General features: G+C 40.5%; 1 protein-coding gene across 8 annotated transcripts in view; it reads right to left on the bottom strand.

The window, feature by feature from the left end:
- The window catches only part of LOC6604080 (dynamin), a 113568-nt gene that overhangs the window by 45264 nt on the left and 41102 nt on the right, over nucleotides 1–27202 (bottom strand). For 5 of the 8 annotated variants that reach the window (XM_026989989.1, XM_026989988.1, XM_026989994.1 and 2 more), the window contains exon 10: nucleotides 6479–6490. The exons of 1 other annotated variant lie outside the window; for it this stretch is intronic. In XM_026989989.1, coding sequence (XP_026845790.1) covers nucleotides 6479–6490 — 12 coding nt within the window. Of the gene's footprint in view, nucleotides 1–637; nucleotides 644–6478; nucleotides 6491–27202 lie in introns of all 8 variants that reach the window. 2 more of the 8 variants (XM_026989995.1, XM_026989990.1) reach the window with 2 other exon arrangements.

Below are 27202 nucleotides of genomic sequence, written 5' to 3'. Positions count from 1 at the left end.
TCGCTATGGTAGTAAAAAACCCAAATCACCTTAATTACTTTCCAAAATGAATATAACATCCTTCCTGGCTAATTTATGCAACAGCGTACAAGTTTTGTTTAGCCTTCGGTTGGACTTTTCGTAATCCATTAATGATTAATGTACATACTTATGTGCATAAATACATACATCCCTGAGGTGAGTACTGGGTATATTCTACATTTAGGCCCAATCTCAAAGAAATCTATTTATGTAAATATGTACGTACAAACGCTTCGAGCCAAACCGACCTTTTCTGATAGATTATATGCTTTACAAATGTTGAATGAATTATTTTTTTTTCATGGTTTGGTTTCATTTTAAAATATTTTTCAAAGCAGTTATATTTTTGTATGTTTTTTTCAGAGTTAGTGTTGTTTTTTCACATAACTTAAGTATCGCCTTTTCAGAATTGCAAAGTTCAATACAACCAGATGTAAGATACTTGACTTATGTGAAAATCTCTGAATAAACCATAAAAATACCATAAAATAAGATCCGCGCAAAGGTATACCCCATAGGGATGACTACTAAAATGTGTATAACAATGAAATATATAAACACGTGGGTGCTTTCGAAAATATAGAAAATAAAACTTTATATTATCAAATAAACATACTTTTTGCTGTCAACGAACGGTTTAGATTGTTGAGTATTTAGTAGTTTTCGAAAGTATTATAGTTTTATTATTACATAAATATTATATTATTTTTATTTGATAGGGGGGCGAAAAGATAGAGGAAAACAATTAATAAAAAGTTGTTAAGTCAAAAATAATATATTTGATTTATGTGTGTTAAGAAAGTACAGACATTTCAAAATTGCCACTACTCTATGTAACATTTCTCAGTGTAAGCCACTTCTTTTTCTGATAGTTCTTTGATGCCAAATAATGAGCTTACATTTCTAGGCATTATAGCTTGAGTATTCTTCACAAAAACGAGGGGGAAGTCTCATAAAGTCGCTTCTACGGCCGCGACTCTACATTTATACGCGATACTTAGTTAGAATGGTCCTCTCCACGAGAGAGAGCACATATTACACGACGAAGAGTGTGTAAGAGAGAAAGACAGAAAATGAGTAACTTATTTGAAAAATGCATCGTATTTGCTTAAACATGGTGCTTGAAGGTTTTTGGAGTAGCTGATTACAAATTTGAAGTCAACTTTCCTGTTTCGAGATGCATCGAGTTCATGTCTCTTCAAAAGATCTTTTTAAAGGAGGAAGATGTAGATGTAGCAAGGTCAGAGTCAGAGGTCAGAGAGTTATTAGATTAAAGTGAATCCGGCCATCTTGAATCCGCCATTTTAAACATATGAAAACTGACTTCAACTTCGTAATTATTCCGTGGAATTAGTTCTTCAGCGGCCACAAGATGTAGAAATTTAAGCAATCCTACAAATGGTTACCAACTTAGGGGGTCAAATTTTACACAGCTTTATTGTTGTTTTTCCACAAACAAGGAAAAATCGTTTTCAGCGAAATTTTGCAAAGGATATACATATAATACATATAAGAAAAACTGTAGAATAGAACACGAAAATTCCAATGAAGATACAATTAAAAAATAAATAAAAATTGCTATTTAATAATAATTTATTTAACAGACTTTTAGCGATTGTCTAGAGAGTTTTTAACCCACAGACTGTGGACTAAGCGAAGTCTCAGTCATGAGCAAGATTTTTGGATTTTTAGATACAGTAAGCGCTCGGAAATTAGAACCACTTTGTAAATTACGTGGTTCTAATTCTCAAAAGATTCTAGTTTCTGCACGGATTTTTTTTTCAAACAATACAAAAAACTTTTTTTTTTATACCCGCTACTCAAAATTAGTATAGGGGTATATTTGATTTTTTGTGAAAATGGAGGTTACACGACCAGAAGGAATCGTCGCTCATGAAGACAAACTGACAGACCGACATGCCTATATCGACTCGGCTATTGATGCTTATCAATAATATATACACGTTATGTGATCGGTAGCGCTTCCTTCTGGGTGTTACATACTTTCATTAGAAATCTAATATACCCCTATACTCTTTGAGTATCGAGTATAAAAAAAGGGTCAAGTACATTGCAGACGTTTTTGTGACTTTCATAACGTCAGTGCCCGAGTAGAAAGCGAACCAATCAATATTATTCTTCTTATCCTTAAAGAGTATTTTATCCGGATAAAATTGGGCAGAGAAAATAGTTCCGAAATGAATCGAAACTAATTTCGCTAGCTGTCGTTAGATATTTGACCGGAATAACAGAAATTAAACTTCTAGACCTTTGAGTCGACGGTTTTTATTTAGGTAGCCATTGGGTGCTACAGGGGGATAAACGGGTGGCGGCTCAGTTTGCACAAATGTAAGCTCGCAATGAGGCGCAGCCACTCCGGGTTAGGCCTTCCCCTGTACCCGGGGCGGTTTGTGCCCTACACCCCTAGGATACAGAGGGATGCGAGCGAACCGTCACCCGCCGTAACTGTACAAACTGGTGGAAGTGCGATTATACTTTCCCCGTGAGGGCGTCTTTAAACAGGTCCCGATACGGTCATGTCTCTGCCAGGATGCTGGCGAATGGTAGTCGGGCGGAGAGAAGAAAACTCTCAGTGAAATTACCCCAATCCAAGGAGACACTGTTATATGCCAAGGGATGCATGGCCGAGGGGGTGTTCGGTCGCTAATATGCGGACTCTGGATACCTGCCGCCCTACAGTTTAAATTAGGCTTCCCGGGACAAGCGGGTTATGCTTTGGGTGACCAACCCCATCCCGAGACCAACTATGACAAACATATTAAATATACAAAAATACATACAGAAAAAATTTACAAAGGTGCTCGGTACTCCTTTTAAAGTACCGGAGGGACAAGACCATCCCTCTACATCAACGCATGGGAAAGCAGGTCTAAGGAAGACGGGGTATGAGAATCAGCCGGTCCACCGTCTTCAAGCAGCAGCCGCAGCGAGGGGGGGCCCGAAAAGCTAGTCGGGTCCTTCCAAGTCGGGTTGCTACAAGGGCGAGTCGGGTACCGGGTTGGTTGCTAAACAGAGCGTTATCGCGGCTGGTAAGCGCACCGGGATCGAAGAACCCATGGGAGCCCTGGCGGGCAGCGTGTCTGCACTACGGAGAGGAAAGCCGTCCTGCCAGGACTGGGGACAAGCGGCTTTTATCCTGGCCAACGAGGACCCCAGGAGTTGAGTAGAGGCTCAACCTGCCACATTTCCAGCCAGCCAAAGCCGGAAAGGGCGCAGTCAAGACCCCCAACAAGCCGCAACGCTCAGCGGAGGATCCCGCTAGTCAGCCAACTGGAGGAGAATGGCGGACCACCGGCAAAGTGTGAGGACGCAGGGTGGAATCAAGGCAAGGTGAAAGCCATCGCCTGCCAAGACGCTCGCTCTGCGGCCCCCTACGTGAAGGCGGTGGCGGCCCTCAAAGAGGTCTATCCAGGGGCGGAGGTCGAGCCAGACCCGGAGCTGCCGCAGATTCCGAAAGAGGAGGCCTCGTTTGAGGAGGCCAGCCCGGCGTCGGATGCGGCGTGCATGGTGTCGGACGACATCTTGGCCGACTACGGTTCCGAGGAGAGCGACCTAGCCAGGGGTCTCAGCCACATCGTTGTCGGGGAGGAGCCGGAGTCACACGACAACGACGTAGAAACAACAATGGTGGAGGTGAGCCTCAGGAATGTCACTGACGCTCCTGCAAATAAGCCTCCACCATTGTAAGGCAGCATGCGATGCTCTACTGCTCCACCTGGCCAAGGGTGGAGCCGACATAGTCCTCATTCAGGAGCCCTGGATCCTCGGAAACAGGGTCTCCGGTCTGAGGACTTCTGACTATAAGCTATACGTTGCTGAAACCGCAGGTAAAATTAGTACCTGCATTCTTGCAAGAAGAGAGTTGCACTTATTTCTGCTGCCAAATTTCAGCAATGAAGACCACACCGCAGTGAGCCTCGAAGGCCAGGAGCGCTCACTGAGGATCTGCTCAGCATACATCGGTCATAATCAACCTGACCCCCCTCCAAAAGCGCCTCTACGGGCTATAATCGCAGACTGTTCGGCCAAGGGCATCGACCTAATGGTGGGGTGCGACGCCAACGCACATCATTGCCAGTGGAGAAGCACTGACATAAACGAATGAGTACCTTTTAAGTTACTTACTGACCACTCAGATGGTCTTATTAAACCGCGGTAGTGACCCCACCTTCAAGAACAGAGGCAGGAAGAAACCTGAGTGGTGGAATCCGAAACTAGGGAAACTCCAGAAAGCCTCCCGGAGACTCTTCAATAAAGCTAAGGCTGAAAACGTTGAGCAAAACTGGGCCGAGTACAAGGCCAGTCTGTCAACCTACAGCAAAGAACTTAGGAAAGCCAAACGCACCTCTTGGCTTAAATTCTGTAGCGAAATCTAGAACAACTCAGAACTCAGAGCTCTCTCGAAGAAAACACCCACCAGTCTTGGACTACGTCCAGCGATGAGTCGCTAAATGTTCTCCTTAATACCCTTAAGACCCAACTACTTCGCACCTCTTTCTGTCGTCTCAAACGCCATCCTGAACCTGCTAAGCCAGGAGAACATTTCCTGGGCGATCAAAAGCTTTAAACAATACAAGTCTGCGGGGCCAGACGGCATTATCCCTGCCCAACTGATTCACGCGGGACAAAAAAGCCATTAATTGGCTCAAAATAAATAAAATAATAAACTCCCAGCATGCCTATCGGAAGGGAAGATGCCACCGAAATGGCCCTACACTCGATCATATCGATCATCGAAGCGTCCCTTAACTTCAAGGAGTACACCCTGGTAGTCTTCCTCGACATAGGACATAGCGCTTTTAATAACATCCTTCCGGCCGCCATCACGGTCGCACTGATGGACCTGGGGGTTGACTCTCGGACGGTGATCCTAATCGATCAGACGCTACAATGCAGGACGGTTGAGGCATCACTGAGGACGTTAACATCCACCAGATTTTTCAGCAGAGGAACACCGCAGGGCGGAGTCCTCTCGCCCCTATTACTGCCGCGTGATGGCGCATGCGGAAGATGTTGCTATAGCATTCTCCGGTAAATTTCCGCAGTCGTGTGAGTGCATGACAAGTACTCTCACGAAGATGTCGAGATGGGCAAACAAATGCGGGTTAGGAGTCAACCGGTCTAAAACGGAACTTGTGCTTTTCACTAAGAAGTAAACAGTTCGTGACTCCCCCAAAACTCTGTGGGGAACCGCTAGCCTTTAGCAACAATGCCAAGTATCTTGGCCTAATCCTCGATAAAAAGCTCGATTGGAAACTGAGCTTATAGGATATAGTAAAGAAGGCCACAGTGGCCCTTAACACATGCAGGAAAGCAATCGGACTAAAATGGGGAACGTACCCGTATATAGTTCGGTGGCTATACACCGCCATCATACGACCAATCATGCTCTAATCCCATTGAAAATCGATGGGCTCTGTTTAAAAAACATTGGAAAAGTACGAGTCTGCACCAAAGGGATTAGGTGAGTCTTTGGGAGCGCGTGAGGTCGGAGTGGCGCATGATACCTTGCCAGCACCTACTAAATTTAGTTGAGAGTATGCCAATACTTATTCGGAATATGATAAAAGCAAAGGCCCTTTGAAACAAATAATTTTTCAAAATTATTAAAGTCAAAAAATTTGAAACGTGCAAAAGTGGATACATGCTCTTTTTTTGAACAAATTAAAATCTCTTAAGGAAAAGGATCTCTTTGAATTGAAATTATTGTCTTTTTTCATTCTCACTAAAGTAAAGAATCTTTAAAAAAAAATCACAAGGATTGATTCGTTTTTAAGGATTTTACAGTCGTTTAAAGTGAAAAGTGATAAACATCTATCCACATGTGCTCGCCACTGTCAGTCCTAAAGTCCAGTAAAAACATAGGTTTCTAGTTTTAAAGGTGAATATCGATTGAGAAAGACTTATCTGAACCGATACTAAATTCATTAGCTATATGATCACAGCCACCAATTTTTGTGCTCTCTTGAGCACAGAAAACTTACCACTTTTTTGTTTTTCTCGTATGTTTTAACTGTTGACAACACGGCAGGCAAGTCAAAAACTTTAAACAAAGTTTATTTGAAATGTCGCTACTACAGGTACACAGAGGTTTCTCTCGCTCTCATAGTCTATGTGAACTAGGCATCAAACGGAACCAACAAACGGAAATATCAACTCGGCTATTGCTGCTGATCGTATACATATGTATATGTATATACATATATATTTATTATATATATATATATATTTTTTGCGGTCGGAAACGCTTTCTTCTGGCTGTGACACACATCTACATGAATTTAAAATACCGATATAATCATTGAGTACAGGGTATAAAAAGTTACTCGATTGGGCAATAAATTATAATCTATATTGTATTATTAATAATGCATTTTTATAATCGATTTTAAATATTAGCATGAACATTAAATACCATAAATGATAATAAACAAACCTCTTGTCCTTCCTGTTTGAAGATTAGACACAAGCATCATGTCGCAACACGCAAACGAAATGTCAAACACCAAGACATACATAAAAAAAAAAAATTCACCATTAATTTTTGTTTTTCTTAAAAATTCATCTTAGCTTCGTAAAAAAAAAAATTTATTGTTTACACAATAAAAATAAGAAACCATATTTATATATATATATATATATATATATATGCATTTAAAACTAAATTACTATATCCCAAAGCCGGGAGATGTGCCCACATAACCATGTTGCCAAAGCCAAGAAATCCACCGGAAGACCGCTACAACCATTGACCAATTAGTCTCTTGTCGACTTTTGGCAAAATGTTTGAGAGCTGCATCCTTCGAAGGGTACTGGAGTCGTTGCTGGTCAAAAAAGCTATGTCAAACTACAAATGTGGGTTCAGGCTTAAGCACGGAACACCCGAACAACTGCACAGGGTAGTGGAACACATACTAGACGGCTTTCAATACAAGCAGTACACTGTGGCTGCATACCTGGATATTTCGCATGCTTTTGATCGGGTGTGGCCCGAGGGACTGCTCGCCAAGATCAAATTTATGCTCAACCCTCAGCTGTATGAAGATAGCAAAAGCTTTTTGAAGAAGAGGACCTTCCACGTAGTTCAGGATGGTGCACCTTCTTTGACCAAGACCATCAAGGCAAGAGTACCGCAAGGCAGCGTGCTTGGGCCGACACTGTACTGCTTATTCACCCACGACATGCCAAATCCCTCTACGGTCCGAATGCAACTAGGGCAGACCCTCAAGGTAGCAACATTTGCTGGCGACACAGCAGTATTCTCGGGGGCTAGCTGTGTCTATAATGCCACAGAAAATCTACAGAAATATCTCAAGCTGTTTGAAAACTGGGCCTGCCGATGGAAATTCGCCATAAACCCTGATAACCTAGCCCTAGCCCTGGCGTCTTCCATATTGGGAAACTCGTGGAGCAGTGTAGGAATCACACATACCTCGGAGTTACACTGGATGCACGTTTAGCCTTCGATAGTTACATCCGTTATTAAAAATCAAGCAAAGATCCATATTTGTAATCTCAGAAGCCAGCTTAATGGATTGGCGGGGCGTTTACGAGAACCAAATACCGGCGTAGGCTGGTCAGAATACACCCAGTCGACCTGCCAAACAGGATGATCTAAGAGGACCTCTACTTTAGAAACCTGGAGAAATAATTGAACCAAATACAATAAAAATTCACTTAATAGCAGAGCTCGCAAGTCACTCGCAAATAACGGTCCGCACATTTTTGTCTCTTCACTTGTGTTATCTGTTTCGTATTTTCGGTTGATATATTCGTAGTTCGCTCGTGACAGTCTAATTTTGAGCGAAGAGATCTGGTAATCTGCTGGTGATCTGCTCACTGGGAAAACACTAGAGGGGGGACAGAGCGAGCTCAAAAAAAATATCCTCTTTCTCTTTTCAGAGCCTATCCCCCGAGGACAAGCACGTTCTTACGCATCTCTGCAGCTGCAATGCTACCAATTCGACCAAATATCAGAGCATTAAATACTATCCCTGCGTACTTTTTCCAAAAGGTTTTTTTCTGCTGGTCGTTCAATTGAAATGTATTGGTATACGACAATTACTCTGTTCGATCTTAACATGCACAATAAACGATATTACCGTTATCAATGTCGAATATGAATTACTGAATCACCATTCAGACATGATTCAGTCGTAGCTCTAAGCCAAGACTTGGCCAAGTCTTCGTTTTTTCCAACTCAATAAACCTATCTCAAAAACTTCTCTCTTCAAAAGAATACCACATATGTACACACGGAGCCAATAGAAACGAGGGGGAACGTTGTAAGTTGCTGCGTACACCGCAACTCTACAGTTATACCCGATACTAAGTCAGTATGGCTCTCCTCCGTCAGACGCCGCTAATATCAAAAGACACGACAAAGAGTGCGAGAGAGACAGAAAATCAGTCTGAGCGTGACGTCGGGCGCTGCGTAGCCACTGAAAATTGATTTGTTCCTGTTGGCTATAAAAATTATCTGATCTGATCCAGACTCAGCAATCTGATAGATATGGTCATTCTCTATGATTCTGCGTTTTTAGTTTTCTCTAATCTGCAATATTGTGGATGCAACAGATTCTCGTCCTTTGTGGGGGCGGAAGGGGGTGGGGCGAAATTCTGAGATATACGTTATATAGTGAGATCTAACAGAAGTGCGCATACCAAATTTGGTTACTCTAGCCTTAATAGTCTCTGAGATTTGTGGTTGCCCCAGATTTTCGTCCTTTGCGGGGGCGGAAGGGGGTGCGGCGAAATTTTCACACAAAACGGTCAAGGTCCGATATCACAGAAGTGTGGATACCAAATTTGGTTGCTCTAGCTCTTATGGGTTCTGAGATCCTTGAACTCATATTTTGCAATTGGCAAAACCGACCATGAAACCTGTGTGTTAGAGTGAGACAGAGCAAGAAAGAGAGAAATTGTTTTCGTGATTCTGGCTACAATAATTATACGATCTGGTTCAGATTTTATACTCTAAAATATATAGTCATCCTCTACGATTCTGCGTTTTCAGTTTTCTCGTATCTTTGAATTTGTGGATGCCACAGATTTTCGCGCTTTGTGGGGGCGGAAATGGGCGCGGCAAGGTTTTGTAGCAGTGCCATATCACAGAAGTCGGGATATAAAACGTCGTTGCTCTAGCTTTTATAGTCTTTGAGCACTAGGCGCTGATAGGGACGGAGAGACGGACAGACAGACAGGGCTCAATCGACTCGGCTATTGATGCTTATCAAGAATATATATACTTTATGGGGTTGGAAACGATTCCTTCTGGACGTTACACACATTCATTTTCACCACAAATCTAATATACCCCAATACTCATTTTGAGTTTCGGGTATAAAAAGAATAGTTCAAATCGATCGTTGCATATCTTTTAATTTATGGAAAAATATTTATTAATTACAACGAATTTATTTAATTACAAATCGATCGTTGCATATCTTTTAATTTATGGAAAAATATTTATTAATTACAACGAATTTGGCTTTAAAGCTTGAGAAAATAAAGACAGAATTAATCTTGCGCAGATTGCCGTCGAGCGGTTTGAAAGCCAAACTGCAGTTTCGTTTAGGCGAAGCTTTCAGCCTACGAACCATGAACCCAATAAAGGAGAATCAGCTGGCGGCGGGTAATGGCCAGTTGCTGGAGATGATGAAACTGACGATGTTTCAAATGAAGGATCAAGCGGAGGCGATTAAGCTTCAAGGTGCCCAGCAACAGCAGAGAATGTTGCAGGTCAAAGGTCAAATAAAGGAAGCAGAAGGGTCGAGCGGAAGTGTTAAGTAATCAAGATGATGGCAAACGAGATGGAAGATAAATGAGCCAACTTTGACTGGAAACTCCAGGAAAACTCTGAAGCAGTCCAGGGTATGGTAAATGCAGCGCCATGGCCTTAATGCAGAGAAAGACGTTTAAAAAGCAGTCATTCTGGCGTTTATTTGTGAGCCATCCCTCTTGAAATGGCGTCCATCGCAAAGTTCATTCTTTGAGGTTAAGATGGTCACCGACTGACACGAAACTAAGGACAAGAAGTATAATACGGAAGATGCTTCATCTGCAACAGAACAATATATAGTATGGCGAGGCCAAATTAAAAAAAAGTTTTGGAATTGCGAATTTTGAGCACATTTCACCGTTCCGAAATCATAGACGACATCATGATTGTGATGGATTTCGGGATACATATGCGTTTACACTAAATTTACAAAAAAAAAGTTCTGAGATATTAAGTTGTGAAGTTGCCTAACAATGCAACTAGAGACAACGTGAATGGGGGAAGATTAACGCATCGCACACAAATTAAAATTTACTTTAAAATGTATTATTGATACCTTATATGAAACCGTCTTATAATTCATCATTATTGACCCCGAAACCCCCCGAGTGACGAGTTTCAATCGAATCTGATTAATTTTTCAAATAAGTTTTCGCCATATTTCCACCATTATGATTTTTTGAGTTTAGAAAAAAAACATGACGTGATGTCATGTTCAGCGCACCGAAATACATGGCGGTCTGGTCAGCCATGCACGACAATTTCCTTTTTATACCCTATACTCAAAATGAGTATTGGGGTATATTAAATTTGTGGTAAAAGTGGATGTGTGTAACGTCCAGAAGGAATCAGCATCAATATGCGAGTCGATTGAGCCCTGTCTGTCTGTCTGTCCATCCGTCCGTCTGTCCGTCCCTATTAGCGCCTAGTGCTCAAAGACTATAAGAGCTAGAGCAACGATGTCTTAGATCCAGACTTCTGTGATATGTCACTGCTACAAGAATATTTAAAAACTTCGCCCCGCCCACTTCCGCCCCCACAAAGGACGAAAATCGGTGGCATACACAATTTTAAAGATACGAGAAAACCAAAAACGCAGAATCGCAGAGAATGACCATATCTTTCAGACCACAGAATCTGAATTGGATCGTATCAAGATTATAGCCAGCATCAAGAAAACAATTTCATTTTAAAAAAAAATTTCAACAAATCATTTCTTCTCGCCCTGTCTCTCTCTAACACACACGTAGCATAGCCGGCTTTGCTTAGCGTAAAACATTAGCGCCTAGATCTCAGAGACTATAAAAGCTAGAGCAACCAAATTTGGTATCCACACTCCTGAGATATCGGACCTTGACGAGTTTTTTCAAAATTTCGCCACACCCCCTTCCGCGCCCGCAAAGGACGAAAATCTAAGGGTATCCACAAATCTCAGAGACTATTAACGCTAAAGTAACCAAATTTGGTATCGGCACTCCTGTTAGATCTCACTATAAAACGTATATCTCAGAATTTCGCCCCCACAAAGGACGAAAATCTGTTGCATCCACAATATTGCAGATTTGAGAAAACTAAAAACGCAGAATCATACATAATAACCATATCTATCAGATTCCTGAATCTGGATCAGATCAGATAATTTTTATAGCCAAAAGGAACAAATCAATTTGCACTGGCTACGCAGCGCCCGACGTCACGCTCAGACTGATTTTCTGTCTCTCTCGCACGCACTCTTTGTCGTGTCGTTTAATATTTGCGGCGTCTGCCGGAGGAGAGCCATACTGACTAAGTATCGGGTATAAATGTAGAGTTTCGGTCTTCGCAGCAACTCACAACGTTCCCCCTCGTTTTTTTGTGGGACTGTGCTATCGTATGTTCAATGACATCACTAATAACTTACTCCCTACAAAGAATCGCCGATTCCCAGGATACACTATCAGGTGCGCGATGGTTAGGAGAGGAAACCCCATTGATAAAGAGACGGTTGCGGTAGTTCAGAACTGTACTCGTCTACAAAATTGGAGTTTTCAAAGGTCTCTGGTTCTAAAAATATTCGTTTTGGTATGAAACAATAATACAACAAAATTATAACACGATTAGACAACATTTAGAGGTGCAGACTTAAGCTCAAATTTGAAAAATACGATATTTGGCCAAAGGTTCCTGTTGAGAAATCAGCTGTTTATTGTAGTCCATTGAATAATAACAAAACCTATCGATATTTTCGGGACGAGATTATATTTTCATATTTTAAAATATAAAAAAAACGCAATCCGATTAGAGCGATATATAGTATGCATAGCTGCCATAGAAACTATCGCCCAAATATCGTAATTTTCATCTTTGAGCTGAACATTTAAAGTTGTCGACTAGTGGTATAACTTTGTATTTTGTTTTTTTTATACCAAAAGAAATATTTTCAGACTCTAAGACCTTATATTGCTACACATTTTTATTCGCCCATACATATAAGGCCAATCCTAATGTACATATGAGCAGAAACCGAAAAAATTGTGTTATAATTGCTGTTGCTTTGCTCTGCGTAAACAATTAATGAATACACAGAGTTCGCATGCAAAAAGTTTTCTTCATTTTCGTTCGGCGTACTCCCTTATTCTAACTCCTATTACTGAATGATGAATGCCTTGAAAGACAACACACATTCATGTCCCATTCACTCAACTCAATTCAATTCAAATACCTTCTATTGGACTTATGTATGTTGTGACTAAAGCCACACAACTTTCTAGTGCATACATATACGTACATATGTATATAGTTATATATACAGAGTGGCCAGAAACTTTTAGTATATTTTTAAAGTATTTTCTTTAGTTAAAAATTTGTAATATTTTTTCGATAGCTTTTTGCAATGCCTTATGCGCTTCGTGAGACAGAATGTTTTTCCATGCTTTCCGCATAAAACTTATGCTTTTCTGATTTGCTTTATCTCTGCAGAAGGAACAATTTCGAGTTACTGCCAGCTTGCGTGTCATTGAAAAATCAAATGGCTTCTTCTTCGTAACTCTGACATTTAGAGACTTCTGTGATATTTCACTGTTACAAATGTATTTCAAAATTTCGCCCTACCCCCTCCGCCACCGTAATAACCATAACAACAAATTGCAAAATCTGGATCAAATCGGATCACTTTTATAGCCAAAAGCAACAAATCAATTTGCAGTGGTTACGCAGCGCCCGACTACACGTTCAGACACGTTTTCTGTCTCTCCCGCACGCACTCTTTGTCGTTCAATGTAGCCATACTGACTATGTATCGGGTGTAAATGTAGAGTTGCGGTCACAGCAGCAACCCACAACATTCTCGTCCTTAATTATGTTTTGAATAGTTCTACGGCTCACATTTAGGTTCTTTGGCTATTTTTATTCTCAAAACTGCACAATTTCTCCTGACGTCTTTACCAAATCAGAATTGGTAACCGTAGCAGATGACCTCATGTGGTACATGACGAAATTTTTGTTGTGTTTGCTAGAGCAATATAGTTGACAAAATAGGGGAATGAGAGTGGAATGCAGAAATTTTACAGTTATGATTTATTTTCATTTTGCTTTACCCTATACCGATAAATGAGACTTTTAGGCGATCATTAGAATAGACTCAGAGGCTGCGGCTTCAGATACTGATAAGCTATACACGCCAAAAGTTACATTTAAATACCTCTTGCACTTTTAAATTATTTTAATACAGAATGGGTCGTGGTAAAGGAACGGAGGAAAAATCTAAAATATTGGCATATCGCGACTGCAACCTCACAACCAGGCAGATAGCCGAAAAAATTTGTAAAAGCCAAATGATGGAAATAATATGAAAGCTCCCAACAGAAAAGCACTCACGCCTTGGGAAACGTGAAGAATTCTGCGAGCAGCCTCAAACTCAACGTGCTCTGCGGTTAAAATTCGATCAAATTTTGAAGTTAAAGCTAGTACAGCAACTGTGCGCCAAGTGATACAAAACGCAAAACATCTAAAGAAATTCAAAATACAAAAAAAAAAACCACCACTTACTGACGTTCGTAAAAAACCTCGCTTTCTTTTTGCTCGGGATCATATGACATGGAAAACCGAATGGTACCGAACCGTTTTTCCTGATGAAAAACGATTTACTTTGGATGGACCAGATGGGTTTAATTATTACTTTCATGATTTAAGAAAGAAAGAACATCATTTGACCCGTCGTCATAGTCGTGAGGAGGGTATAATGGTGTGGGGTGCCATCTCTTATTATGGCACATTTGAAATCCAGTTTGTCTCGTGTAAGATGAATGCCATTCGCTACAAAGAGCTACTCCAAATGTCATTTCCCTACTTTTCCAACATCTTAAAGACATTACATTGGACTTTTCAGCAAGACAATGCCCCAATCCATACTGCTAGACTGGTAAAGACCAAAATTTTGCATTAATGGAGTAGGTAGCCACTCCTGATCTAAATATAATAGAGAACGTATGGGGATGGCTTTCGCGTAAAGTGTATGAATCCGGAAAACAATTTGAAGATGTTGCATTATTGAAACATGCCATCAAAAACGCCTGTAGCGAAATATCACTGGACTATTTGAGGTCCCTGTATAATTCAATACCAAAACGAACTTTCGAAGTCATTTCTAACGAGGGGGAACGTTGTGAGTTGCTGCGGACACCGCAACTCTACAGTTATACCCGATACTAAGTCAGTATGGCTCTCCTCCGGCAGACGCCGCTAATATTAAACGACACGACACAGAGAGACAGAAAATCAGTCTGATCGTGAACAGAAGTGCGGATACCAAATTTGGTTACTCTAGCTTTAATAGTCTCTGAGATTTGTGAATATCCCCAGATTTGCATCCTTTGCGGGGGCGGAAGGGGGTGTGGCGAAATTTTGAAACAAACTCGTCTCGGTCCGATATATTAGGAGTGTGGATACAAAATATGGTTGCACTAGCTTTTATAGTCTCGGAGATCTAGGCGCTAATGTTTTACTCTAAGCAAAGCCGCCTATGCTACCTGTGTGTTAGAGAGAGACAGGGCGAGAAAAAATGAAATTATTTTCTTGATGCTGGCTATAATAATAATACGATCCAGTTCAGATTCTGCAGTCTAAGAGATATGGCCATTCTCTACGATTCTGCGTTTTTGGTTTTCTCGTATCGTCGAAATTGTGGATGCCACAGATTTTCGCCCTTTGTGGGGGCGGAAGTGGGCGGGGCAAAGTTTTGAAATATTTTTGTAGCAGTGACATATCACAGAAGTCTGGATCCAAAACATCGTGGCTCTAGCTTTTATAGTCTTTGAGCATTAGGCGCTGCAGGGGACGGACAGACGGACAGACGGACAGACGGACGGACGGACGGACGGACGGACGGACAGACGGACAGACAGACATGGCTCAATCGACTCGGCTATTGATGCTGATCAAGAATATATATACTTTATGGGGTCGGAAACGATTCCTTCTGGACGTTACACACATCCACTTTTACCACAAATCTAATATACCCCAATACTCATTTTGAGTATCGGGTATAAAAAGGTGGCTACACCCATTATTAAACAGACTTTAAATATCATAAAAAACATTTTTACATTAAGATTCTGAAAAACTTTTTTATTTATATTAATTTTAAGCACTTGAGTCTATTCCATTGATCGATAAAAATGTCAACTTTTTTAGGTTCAAAAACAAAGCAATACATATATTAAAAAAAAAAATAATAACTCAAATTTTTTTTTTTTTTTTTTAAAGAATGGTATCTTGCATATTAAAAAATATATTTTTTGCCAAATTCATTCGTATCTTGATTTTTAATATGAAATTTCCTCTAGTCTATGCTATTGATCGGCAGTGTATATTTCCGATTGTCTTGAATAGAGCTACAGTATATTGCACAATTATTCTTGTTTTTTTCCTTTTCCGCTTAAAAGACCAGCCAGAAAGAAGCGTTTCCGACCTCATTAAGTATTTACAGTAGGGTTGCGCTTATTTGTATGTGCGAAAAAAATGTGGCGGAATAAAAGGTCTCAGGGTCTAAAAATGTGGTATAAAACGATAAAATATAAAGTTTTTCAAAGTTGAAACATACGATATTTGGAAAATGGTTCTTATGGCAGCTATACTATATATCCCTCTGATCGGGTGAATTTTTTTTGTGATTTGGAATATTAAAATGTAGTCCAGAACCCCAAAAATTCAGCTCGATTTGTTAATATTTAAGCCAACGTTTTGAGAAGTTGCGGACCACATCATCATCGTCAACACAAAGTGCCAAGAGTATATTCCCCATTTCCCGTTTCTCCATGAAAGTAACATTATCGTCAAACAATGCATGAGCGATATTTTCATCAGATAAATACCACAAAATTAATTTTTGATAAATATTGACCGAAACCAATCATTTATAAGTATAAGAACACACTATAGAAACGTCGCGAAAAGATTTCTCGAGTTGTCTACCTAAACTTCTCTCGAAAAATATATATTTTTTAAACGTATAAGTCGCCTTATATATCTAGCGTGGATGGTGCATTGGTCCAGGGAGTCGGAAAAATTACCTTTCGGAACCAATACTAAATTTGAGTTAACGTTAACAAGTAATCAGTTTCGGATGAGTTTTCTCCATTCAACTGGACTGAAGTTAATTATTGCATTTCTTCTGTCATTTAAATGCGTTGCAACGTACTGATCAGTCACACCAAACCTAGTGTGCATGGTTGAGTCGTCCAGAATTGGATGCAGCTATATCAAAACAGGCTTCTTTGATTTTATCTACTATTCCCCATTTCATTTACATTCTGAAAGCACTTTGGGCAAACGAGGGTGGCAATTTGATATTTTGTTACACTGCACGTGTAATTTCACATTAGTCTGAAAAGTTGAATGGAGCTGCTTTCTGTTACGATATGTCACTTGATTACAGTGCCTATAACTGTGTTGCTATTGGACATATGAGCTCAGTTTTCCAATATTTTAAGGCATTGAAATACAAAAATGACTCCAATGGATTGTATTGCGCTTGTCATGGAAAGGTGAAATTAATACCATTGCTTCCACCTCCAAACCCATTTTACGCATTAGTTCTAGGAATAGGATTAGATTCCATACACTTTTTAATGAATATTAAACAATATAAAAACTGCTTTCAAATGACTTATTTTGGAGCAACTAAAGTAGTTCGGGGAAATTTCATACCAACTTTTAAGGTTAAAATAGTAATTGCAGTTTTATGTTTATTAATCGTAACTTTTATAGCCCATATACATTTTTAGAATACATTTAGCAGATATAACGTCAAATATATATATTGGACGTTGACATGCAATGACTGCATCTTTCAAGAGGCGATGCAGTTACTGCACCGTCAAGTGGCCCGTGTGACATCAGCAGAAGGCTGTTACGCGAGCATGCAGGAAAGATAGCTGTTAGACTAATATTCGAGGAAGATTAGCACTAATGTTTCTAAGAGAACTGGGCATGCATTCAAAATAAAAATGAAAATACCACTTCAATTACTAATTACTAGAAAGGTGTATAAGGATTAGGAATTCAATAAGAGGAAGAAAATTAGTGGTGGATATGATATGGTAGAGGGAATTATAATCCGAGCGTAAAACCCTAAACGGTTCATGCAAGGAATAATTCGATCTACAAATTGGAAGGAACAACGGTGTAAAATTTCTAGTCAGTCTAATAGGAATCGTGAAGTTTATGCGGCTCAACAGATCAGGGCTGTCTATGTCACCCCTGATCAAGTTGTGCATAAATATCACACCAAGCATTTTGCTACGGTTAACTAAGGATGGGAGGTTTACTTATCCCAGTCTACTAGAGTAAGATGGGAGTCTCACACCCGCATCCCAGTTAAGGCCCCACAGAGCAGAGTAAAAAGTTGTTCTGTACTGATTCTATACGGTCATGATGTACTATGCACCATACACAGGAGCCGTATTCTAAGATCGGACGAACTAGCGAGGTATAGAGAGTCTTTGTTATATAGGGGTCGTCAAATTCCTTTGACCACCTCTTTATAAACCCAAGCACGCCCATGGGCTTATTTACCATGGTAGAAATGTGTTCGGAAAACTTTAACTTGGGGTCTAACATAGCACCCAGATCATCCACCAGGATAATTCTCTCAGGAGAACCACCAAATAGGGTATATGGAGCCAACAAAGGGCTAGAACGATGAAATGTCATAACTTTGCATTTCGAGGCATTAAGGTGTAACAAGTTTGCACAACACCATGACTGAAGGTTATTGAGATCGGATTGCAAGCGAGAATGAAATGAAATGTCCTTGTACTGGACACAGAGTTTAACATTATCCGCATACATAAGTACTCGAGAGTATGTTAATACCGAAGGCAAGTCATTAATAAAAAGTGTGACGAGTAAGGGGCCTAGATGGCTGCCCTGTGGTACTCCCGAAGAAACCTTTACTGGTAAAGAGAGGGAGTTTTTGAAGAGGACTCTTTGAGACCTGTAAAAAAGATAGCTAGAAATCCATCTCAGGAGGTTGGGCGGAAACCCTAAAAGGTAAATTTTATGTGCTAAAAGGGAATGGTTTACAGAGTCGAATGCTTTACTAAAGTCGGTGTAAATAACATCCGTCTGTAAGTTACCTTGAAAGCCTTTAATAATGAAAGAGGTAAACTCTAACAAGTTCGTGGTGGTTGATCGCCGCCTTATAAATCCATGCTGAGTTGGAGATATAAGTGACTTGCAGAGATGTTGCAAGTGCGGAGTTATAACCTTCTCAAACAATTTGGGAATAGCGGATAACTTTGCTATACCTATAATTTTTTGCATCAGACTTGCTACCTTTTTTATGGAGAGGAATTATAAACGATTCCTTCCAGATTGGGGGGAAGCAAGAGGAATCAATGGACAGGGTGAATAGTTTAAGCAATGGTCCACACAGAGCCTCGGCGCAGTACCTGAGTACACAACCTGGAACCCCGTCTGGACCCGGTGAAAACACCGGCTTAACTAGTCGAAGATCATGAAGTGGGAAATATTCATTTAACAAGGGACTGAAAATGCCGTTTGACCTCGGTAATCCGTATGGGTACGGTTGCCACAGTAGCTTTCCTCAGAATAGGTGGTTTGGAAAAACTGGGCAAAAAGATCGCCAATTGCCTGATCATTATTTGCCGACGCATTACAAAATGATAGCGAGGATGGGTGTGCGGACGTTCTACGCTTACTGTTTACGAAGCAGTAAAACTGTTTAGGGTCCTGAGAAAAACGTATCCTGCAACGAGATAGGTAGTTCTTATAGCATTGAGCATTAAGAACTGAAAAGTTAGACCGAGCTTTTACATAACGAGAGTGAGAAGTAGGAGAGCCCACTTCTTGGAATTTTGTATAAAGTCTTGATTTTAAGTTTTTTAGACTGGATAACTCTTTGGTAAACCAAGGGGGTTTTCCAGATCTAATCGGACAAGAAAGCGGGACACAAGAATCAAAAAATGTGCCAAGAGCATTGTAAAAAATGTTTGTGCCCTTTGTGACATCATTGCACAAGTACAAAGCGGACCAATCAAAATCCCTAATTAGGTTATTAAGCTTCGCAAACTCGGCTTTACGAAAGCAGCGGACCCGTTCAGGTAGTCTACTCGACCGATCCAATACAGTTGGTCCTATATCTAGCGACACCTCGAAAGTAGGGTGGTAGGCGTCTTCAGGTATAGTGAGCGGAAGGGCTCGGGTTAACAACACTATGGTCGGATCCGATACAAAGCATAGATCAAGCAATCGACCCAAGGAATTTTTCACATGATTGACTTGAGACAGGGACAGGTCAAGCAAGCCGTCAACAAAGTCATGTCGTGACATGGGCACTAGGATACTAGACTCGTTTACCGAAGACCAAACAGTTCCTGGCAAGTTGAAGTCACCAAGAACTATCATACGATCTTTATCAGATAGCGAGGAAGAAACAGCGGTTAAAGCGGACAAGTGCTGCTCATAAATTGAAATATCCGAAGAAGGTGGGATATACGAGCAAGTAATGCATATAGCGAAAGCGGGAAGATTCAGTTTTACACACAGGAATTCCAGTTCCTGTTGAATTTGGACTGTGAAGTGCTCTGACGTGAAGTAAGAGTCCACTGCAATTAGAACCTCTCCTGCACGTCGAGACGAACGGTCCTTTCTAAAAGTTGTGTACCGACCTGCCAAAACCTCGGAGCTAAGAATGTCCGGTTTTAACCAGGTTTCAGTAAACACAATAACGTGGGAAGCAAATGCAACACTATCCCGGAAAAGAATGCTGAGCTTACTACGCAAGCCTCTTACATTCTGATAGGTTACTAAAAGAGAAGTTAGTTTTTTGGAAAGGTGGAAGCAAGACGGGAAGTTGAGGAAGAGGAAGTTGAGGTTGAGGGTGGCACACTGGAAAGATTTGGAAGGGATATGGGGGGCCCATTCTTCTTCTTAGCCTTAAACTCCTTCACCACCAAATGCTCCGGCCAAAATTTGGCGGAGCAAATGGTGTCAAATTGAGTTGGGGAGATGCTTATCTTAAACGAGGCTATCTCCCTGGCATAAGAGAAGTTAAATTTCCCCACCTTTAAACCCACGGCTTTTATTTTGCTTTGAATAAAAGCAATTACATCATTAGATGTGAGGTCAGGGGCCAGCCGTGAAACAAAAACTTGTCGTTTTGGTGGGACTCCCACCAGTGGTTTAGTCACCACAGGCCTAGTACCTGTGGTGGCAATATCCGGAGGTCCGGAACGTCTATTTACTGTTGGGATCGGGATAGACGGGACAACTAGCGAACTTGCGGACACCACGGACACGGACGCTGCAGACGTACTTGGCTGCACATTCTCCGAGGCGATGAATTCGGCTACCGAATATGCATCGCCAGCAGCTGTCGTTGCCTTTGGAGTGGCAAACGAGATCAACTCCTACACACTTGGAGTGGTCGGAGTCAGTTTTTCGGCGGCACACGGCTGAGTGACGGTTGGCACTTGCAGATCCCGCGGAGTGACCTTTTTGCGCCTCGGAGACTCATTCAGCAGTTTTAAACCGCTAAACTGAGCCTCCATGGCTAGGAGCCGATCGTATTGGTTTTTAAAACCAACGGTCAGCTCCTTAAAGCCACTCCGCGTCTGCCTCATAAAAGATACCATGTCTTTCTCCACCGCACGGCATGCCTCGCCACTGTAATGCAAGCCATTACGTTTGGCTATAGCATCACTCAAGAGGCCAGAAAATCCAGCGCATTTTGCGTGCACTACGCTGTCGCAGAGCCAGCAGGGGACATTCGGCTGATCGTGGGTGATCTGCTTCTTACAGGTTTTTTTTGGCACAGACCACAGCGTATTCCATTTTATTATTTACTATTATTTGCAAAACAAATTGGTATCAGTCCAATGTGCCAGAAAGCGCTCAAAGCGGAATTGGTAAAAAAAGAGAGCAGAGTGGAGAGCGGTTATAGCGAGAGCTACTAAGCAGAGAGCGCTATTGCTCAGAAAGTTTAAAGAGCGAGAGAGAAAGAACAGTTATTGAAGTTGAGGTGATAGCGAGAGAGTGATAAAACAACAAAAGCTACCAGACGAGAGCGGACTGCAATGCAATGTAATGCGTACTCACTCACTGCAACAACACAAACACAAGCACAAGCCGACGCCGAAAAATAAAAAGTTAAATAATGTTTTAACACAAATCAAAAGGCATGCACTCGCGGAATAGAATAGGTTTCCAGATTGTTATCTGGTTAGGAAGTATAATTAGAATTTAGTTAGGAAAACACCGGCTGTTTATTCAAAACAAAAGGAAAAAATGCGGAGCGCAAAACAAAAACACGTCTGATCACTACGAAAGAGAACGACATTGAACGATGATATATCACAGGTTCTTTGCTACCAGTGCCAGATAGCGACTACAAGTTTTTGCAAATTAATTTTATGGGCAATAATCCATAAGAAATCAATCTACGTTGTGCAAATAACAATTCAGTGAAAAGGTCAATAGTTGAAAATTACAAAACTTATTTCAGGAACACAATCAATGTAATCAATTACATTGTCTAAAAGTGCAATGGAAATGATGCCATCTGATGATCACAAAATTGTTATCAGAGCAGATAAAACTCCTGTGGGCCAACATACAGGTAATTTTAAAGCACCTACTATCGATAAAGTTTCCATTGTTGAGGCACGTGATATTGTTATACATCGTTTAATTTCAAAATTCAAGATGACATTTCTGGCGAAATTAGGACATATAAATCAGTTGATACGGCAACTTATGAAGATGATTTTGTGAACTATCCACCAGAATTTTAACACTCACTAGACTTGCCAGGATTGCCGTCTCACAACCTTCCTTTAAAGGTTGGATCTGTAACTATAATTTTCCGAAATATTAACCAACCGAAACTTTGTAACGGCTCACGATTAGTGATAACAAAAATTACTAAATAACGTAATAGAAGCAATCATATTGAAAGGAAAGTATACTGACGACTGACGTACCATTCGAGTTTAAACGACTGCAGTTTCCAGTACGGCTTGCTTTCGCTATGACTAAAAACAAATCCCAGGGGCAGTAATTAAGTGTCAGGTAATCAAACAAAAAATATCGTGTACCATAAAGTACTACAATAAAAATGAAACTTAATCTATAATATACAAATGAATTGCTAATTTTTATTTTTTGTCATACTTAATGTTATTGTTGAATTACAAAAAAAAAAATCGACTGTTAGGCGGTACGAAGTTCGCCGGGTCAGCTAGTTTATATATATGTATATATATATTTTATGTGGTGGCGTGATGTTGCTATAACACTCTCCGGAACATTTCCGCAGACGTTGTGTGAGTGCATGACAAGTACTCTCACGAAAATGTCGATGGGCAGACAAATTCGGGTTAGGAGTTAATCTGTATAAAACGGAACTTGTCCTTTTCACTAAGAAGTACAAAGTTCCGGTACTGACCCCCTTAAAACTCTGTGGGGAGGCGCTAGTTTTTAGCAATAATGCCAAGTATCTCGGCCTAATCCTCGACAGAAAGCTCGATTGGAAACTGAGCATAGAGGATAGAGTAAAGAAGGCCACAGTGGCCCTTTACACATGCAGGAAAGCAATCGGACTAAAATGGGGAGTGACCCCGTATATAGTTCGGTGGCTATACACCGCCATTATACGACCAATCATGCTCTATGGAGTGGTAGTATGGTGGCCAGCCCTAGACGAAACTAATTGTCTTAACAGACTCAGTAGAGTTCAACGCACGGCAGAGCTATGCATAACTGGCGGGCTACGCACTACTCCGCGGGAAGCCCTGAATACCGTGCTGAACCTCCTCCCTGTAGATCTCATGGGTAAGAAGGTGGCAACACTTTCTGCACTTAGAATGAGAGAAGCCAAACTGTGGAAAGCGTCCGTGGTTGGGCACTCGGGAAACGTGATGAGACTCCCGCAATTACCAGAGAGGACAGATTACTGTATTCGTAGTGATCACCTCTCGACGCCCTTCCAGATATCAATCCCACCTAGGGAGAACTGGGATATGGGCGAACCAGGACCTGCAAATGCGGTTCACGTCTACACTGATGGCTCAAAGTTAGACGGCCGCGTGGAAGGCCGAGTCTACTTAGTGTGCGTCTTCTCGGACAGCCAAGCAGCTATTAAAACTCTAGGCTCAATATCGTCGAACTCAGCGACTGTAAATGACTGCCGCAGGTCTCTGCACGAAATCGCAGAGCAGTTAGATCTCTTCCTTATATGGGTCCCCGGCCATAGGGACGTCGAGGGGAATGACGTCGCCGACGAGCTAGCCAGGCAGGGTACTACGATTCCTCTCCTATCGGAGAGCGAGCAAGTAGCAATGCCCTTGGCTACGTGCAGGTTCCTAACGCACGAATTGTTCGAGCAAAATGCCAATAGGAGATGGCAGCAAACCGTTTCCTGTAGTCTCAAGATTTATATGGCCAACGAGAAGGGACACATGCGGCAACACAATGGACCTCTTATAGGTCCAAGTGAGTTTGAGGGGTGGGAGGGTTTTATCCCCCCCTCCCGGCTACCGCCTTAGCCTAACCTAACCATATATATATTTTTAATAACACAAAAAAGTCAATCCGACTAGAGAGATATAGCTGCCATAGGAACCATTGGCCAAATATCGAATTTTTGTACTTTGGCCGACTTGAGGGCACCTTTAAACGTTGCCTAATCGGGCTAAGATTTTATATTTTATTGTTTTATGTCAAAATAAACATTTTTAGACCCCGAGACCTTTGAAAATTACACGTTTACTAATAAGCGCAACCATATACAGTCATAGAAAAACTAATAGAAACAACAAATTTGTTTCGTATTTTTCTAAATTTTCTTCAGTGAATATTAAGGCAACGCGCATAACATCGGGAAAGACCTAAACATCATTCTACGCAGAAAACAAAAATCAATTCATTATTGCTATCGGAAGATCCACAAATGAACAGTTAATACCCATAGTATAACAAATAGGCTGGTGGTAGGTGTCAATTTAAAAGACCATAAATATTCCAAAGTCTATAAATGTGTTTTCCTCTGTGAATCAAACCAACTTATTTTTACGAATTTGGGGCTTTCAAATTGTTAGCTGATTTTTAGTTTTTAAAATCAGTTCATTTGTTCTGTTTTTTCAAAGCTTGAATATTCTGATAAGCTGGTAAGTGCAGCTCTAAACTAGACCCAAACACTTTGTAACTTAAGCTTACCGTCTGGAAAATATTTTTGCGATCAATTTTTTCAAAACTTTGACTTCGAAAACTCGGGAAAAGTCGAATAGCATTCATTTGTATTTTTGTTGTGTAGTTGTAAAAAAAAAAAAAATAAAGAAAAAATATTCCGTTTCTATTACTATTATTATTTATATTTCTAGTATATCAATTTTTCCATGACTGTTTCTTTATTAGCATCAATAACCGAGTCTATATAGCTGTGCGTCACGATGAGCGCCGATCTCAGAGACTATATAGCTAGAGCAACCAAATTTTGTATCCAGACTGCTGTGATATTACTCTGTGTTTGGGCAGAGAAAATTTCCTACAGGGTCAATAGATTTTATTACATAAGTGCAGACGACGTCGCGCATATTTACGAAGGCATGTTATGTTCATTTCGATCGTAGTTGCTCTGCTCTTTATAACCTGCATGTTCAGGCAACCGAATCTAATTGGTGGAATTCGGTATTCGCTTGGGATTAGCTTCGATTCGATTCTTCCGCGAAACATTTTAAAACGTTTTTATATTAAAACAAATATAAAACATTGTCTTTGATTCGGCCATTATGTCTCCCTACTGCACGAGGAATAGTGTCACCACGAGCGCGAGTCACGAGGTCAATCAAATATAATTGTTTAATACAGCTTAAATAAAGATCCAATCAGATGGTCTTTTTACAAAGTAGATCTAATTATTTTCTATTACTCTGCGTTTTGTATATTATTTTTTCTCATATCTTCACAATTGCCAAAGATTCCAAAAAACTTGATTCAGAATGATATCACAGGAGTCTTAGTAAAAAATATGGTTGATGTAGCTCTAATAGTCTCTGAGACCTAACCCTTCCTTCTGGCTGTTACATATATCTGCAACAATCGAATATAACCCTTTACGCTTTGATCACAAGTTAGACCGTGATCTCTCTCCATTTTGCTCGAACTTGTCATGAGAGATGGGAAAAACATGGTGAGAAAGAGGAGAATCACGACCGCAAGATATGTTATATTATTTGTTTCCATTTTTCTTATACGATCTTTTATTCCTCTACATCTCATTTCTTTATCCTGGCTATAAAAATTATCCGCCCGGATCCAGCAATCTGATTCAGCAATCTAGTAGATTCACCCAGCGACAAAAAAAAAATCCGCACCGTGATATTTCATGCATTTTTGACATCTCCAGCATGGGGTTTCCCCAAATGTTATGAGATGCGGACTTTTTTTTTTTTTTTGTGGCAACAAATCAGTTTTTAACAAGATTGCATACTAAATTTTTGTATGTCATATTCCTATAATTAAAAACAAATATTTTTCCAAATAACACTTTTTTCAACGGCCATTTAGTAATTTGATCAAACGAAGGAAAACTAAATCTGTAAAGTATAAAAAAAATTTCCTCTTCTATAACAAAAACAAAATTTTATCTAATAGGTTATTTTGTTTTGTTAAAACTAACAATACAATTTTTCAAATTATAAATTAATTAATATTTTTTGGTACCCCCCTTGGCTTTTATTACACATATGACGCTGTTGGGCATCGAATCGTATTAAGCCTTCAGATATTAATCCGTTATATCCTCAAACCAAACTTCTTCGATAATTTCCCTTAACTCAACCATAGTTTTTGGCTTCCGCTTTCTTATTTTGGCAGTCATAAGGTTCTAGACATTCTGTTAGATGGCCAATTCCACCTTCAAAATGTTTATCTGTCGTTGAAAAATAGTCGAAACTAGTTGAATGCTTTCTAAATATAAAAAATAAACGTCAAAGAATCACTTACAGAGTGCGCCCGATGACAAGGTGCAGAATCGTTCTGAAAGATGGGAGCTTCTCTCTCAGTAGCTGATTTCATACTGGTAACAACTACACTGCGAATAATTTGTTCATACGTTTTGCATTATCATACCGTTAATCATAATTCGCGGTTCTCTGGCTAGACTAACTTGCTTCTAACTTAAGATATTAACAATGAATAACAATAATTAATTATGGAAAAGGAAGAAATCTATAAGCAACTGTCTGACGGCTCCCTTCCCCTGGCAAAAGTCAAAACGCATCCCAGCTGGCAGCCCAGTACTCCAGACATATGCTTTTGGCAATATAAAATTCAGATGCTCAGCAAAAATAAATTTTGAGTCGAATAAGACCCCCAGGTCAAGTATCTCCGTCCGCTTTAAGAGAGGATTGCCATCAATAGAATATGAGGCCAGCACAGTGAGGACACACTTGCTAAAGGAAACAAAGCAACATTGGCTAACGTTGAGAGGGAGCGAACTAAGTCTGCACCAACGAACAACTCTATCCAAGTCGCGCTGAAGAAGGATACTGTCGCCTAAGGTTTTGGTCGATCGGAATATTTTAAGATCATAAGCATAAAGCATATGCTCAGAAGCTTGAATGCTGAGAGATATGTCGTTGATGAAAATTGAGAAGAGAAGTGGACCAAGTGCACTTCCCTGTGGAAGGCCGGAGGTAGCCAAGAATGAGTCCAAAGGCTTTCCATTTACCAATACGACATACTCTCGCTCAAGATATGACCTAAACCAACTGAGCAGGAAGGAATGAATCCCTAACCGATGCAGCTTGGCTATTAAGGCACAGTTTGACGATTGGTCTATAATTGGAGATGAGATTTTTGGCACCTTTCTTAAAA

The sequence above is a fragment of the Drosophila persimilis genome, unplaced genomic scaffold (assembly GCF_003286085.1).
Source record: "Drosophila persimilis strain 14011-0111.01,24,50 unplaced genomic scaffold, DperRS2 tig00000477-arrow-pilon, whole genome shotgun sequence".
In the NCBI taxonomy this organism is placed as follows: domain Eukaryota; kingdom Metazoa; phylum Arthropoda; class Insecta; order Diptera; family Drosophilidae; genus Drosophila; species Drosophila persimilis.
The sequence above is the reverse complement of the archived record's forward strand: the minus strand, read 5'-3'. Positions and strand labels throughout refer to the sequence as shown.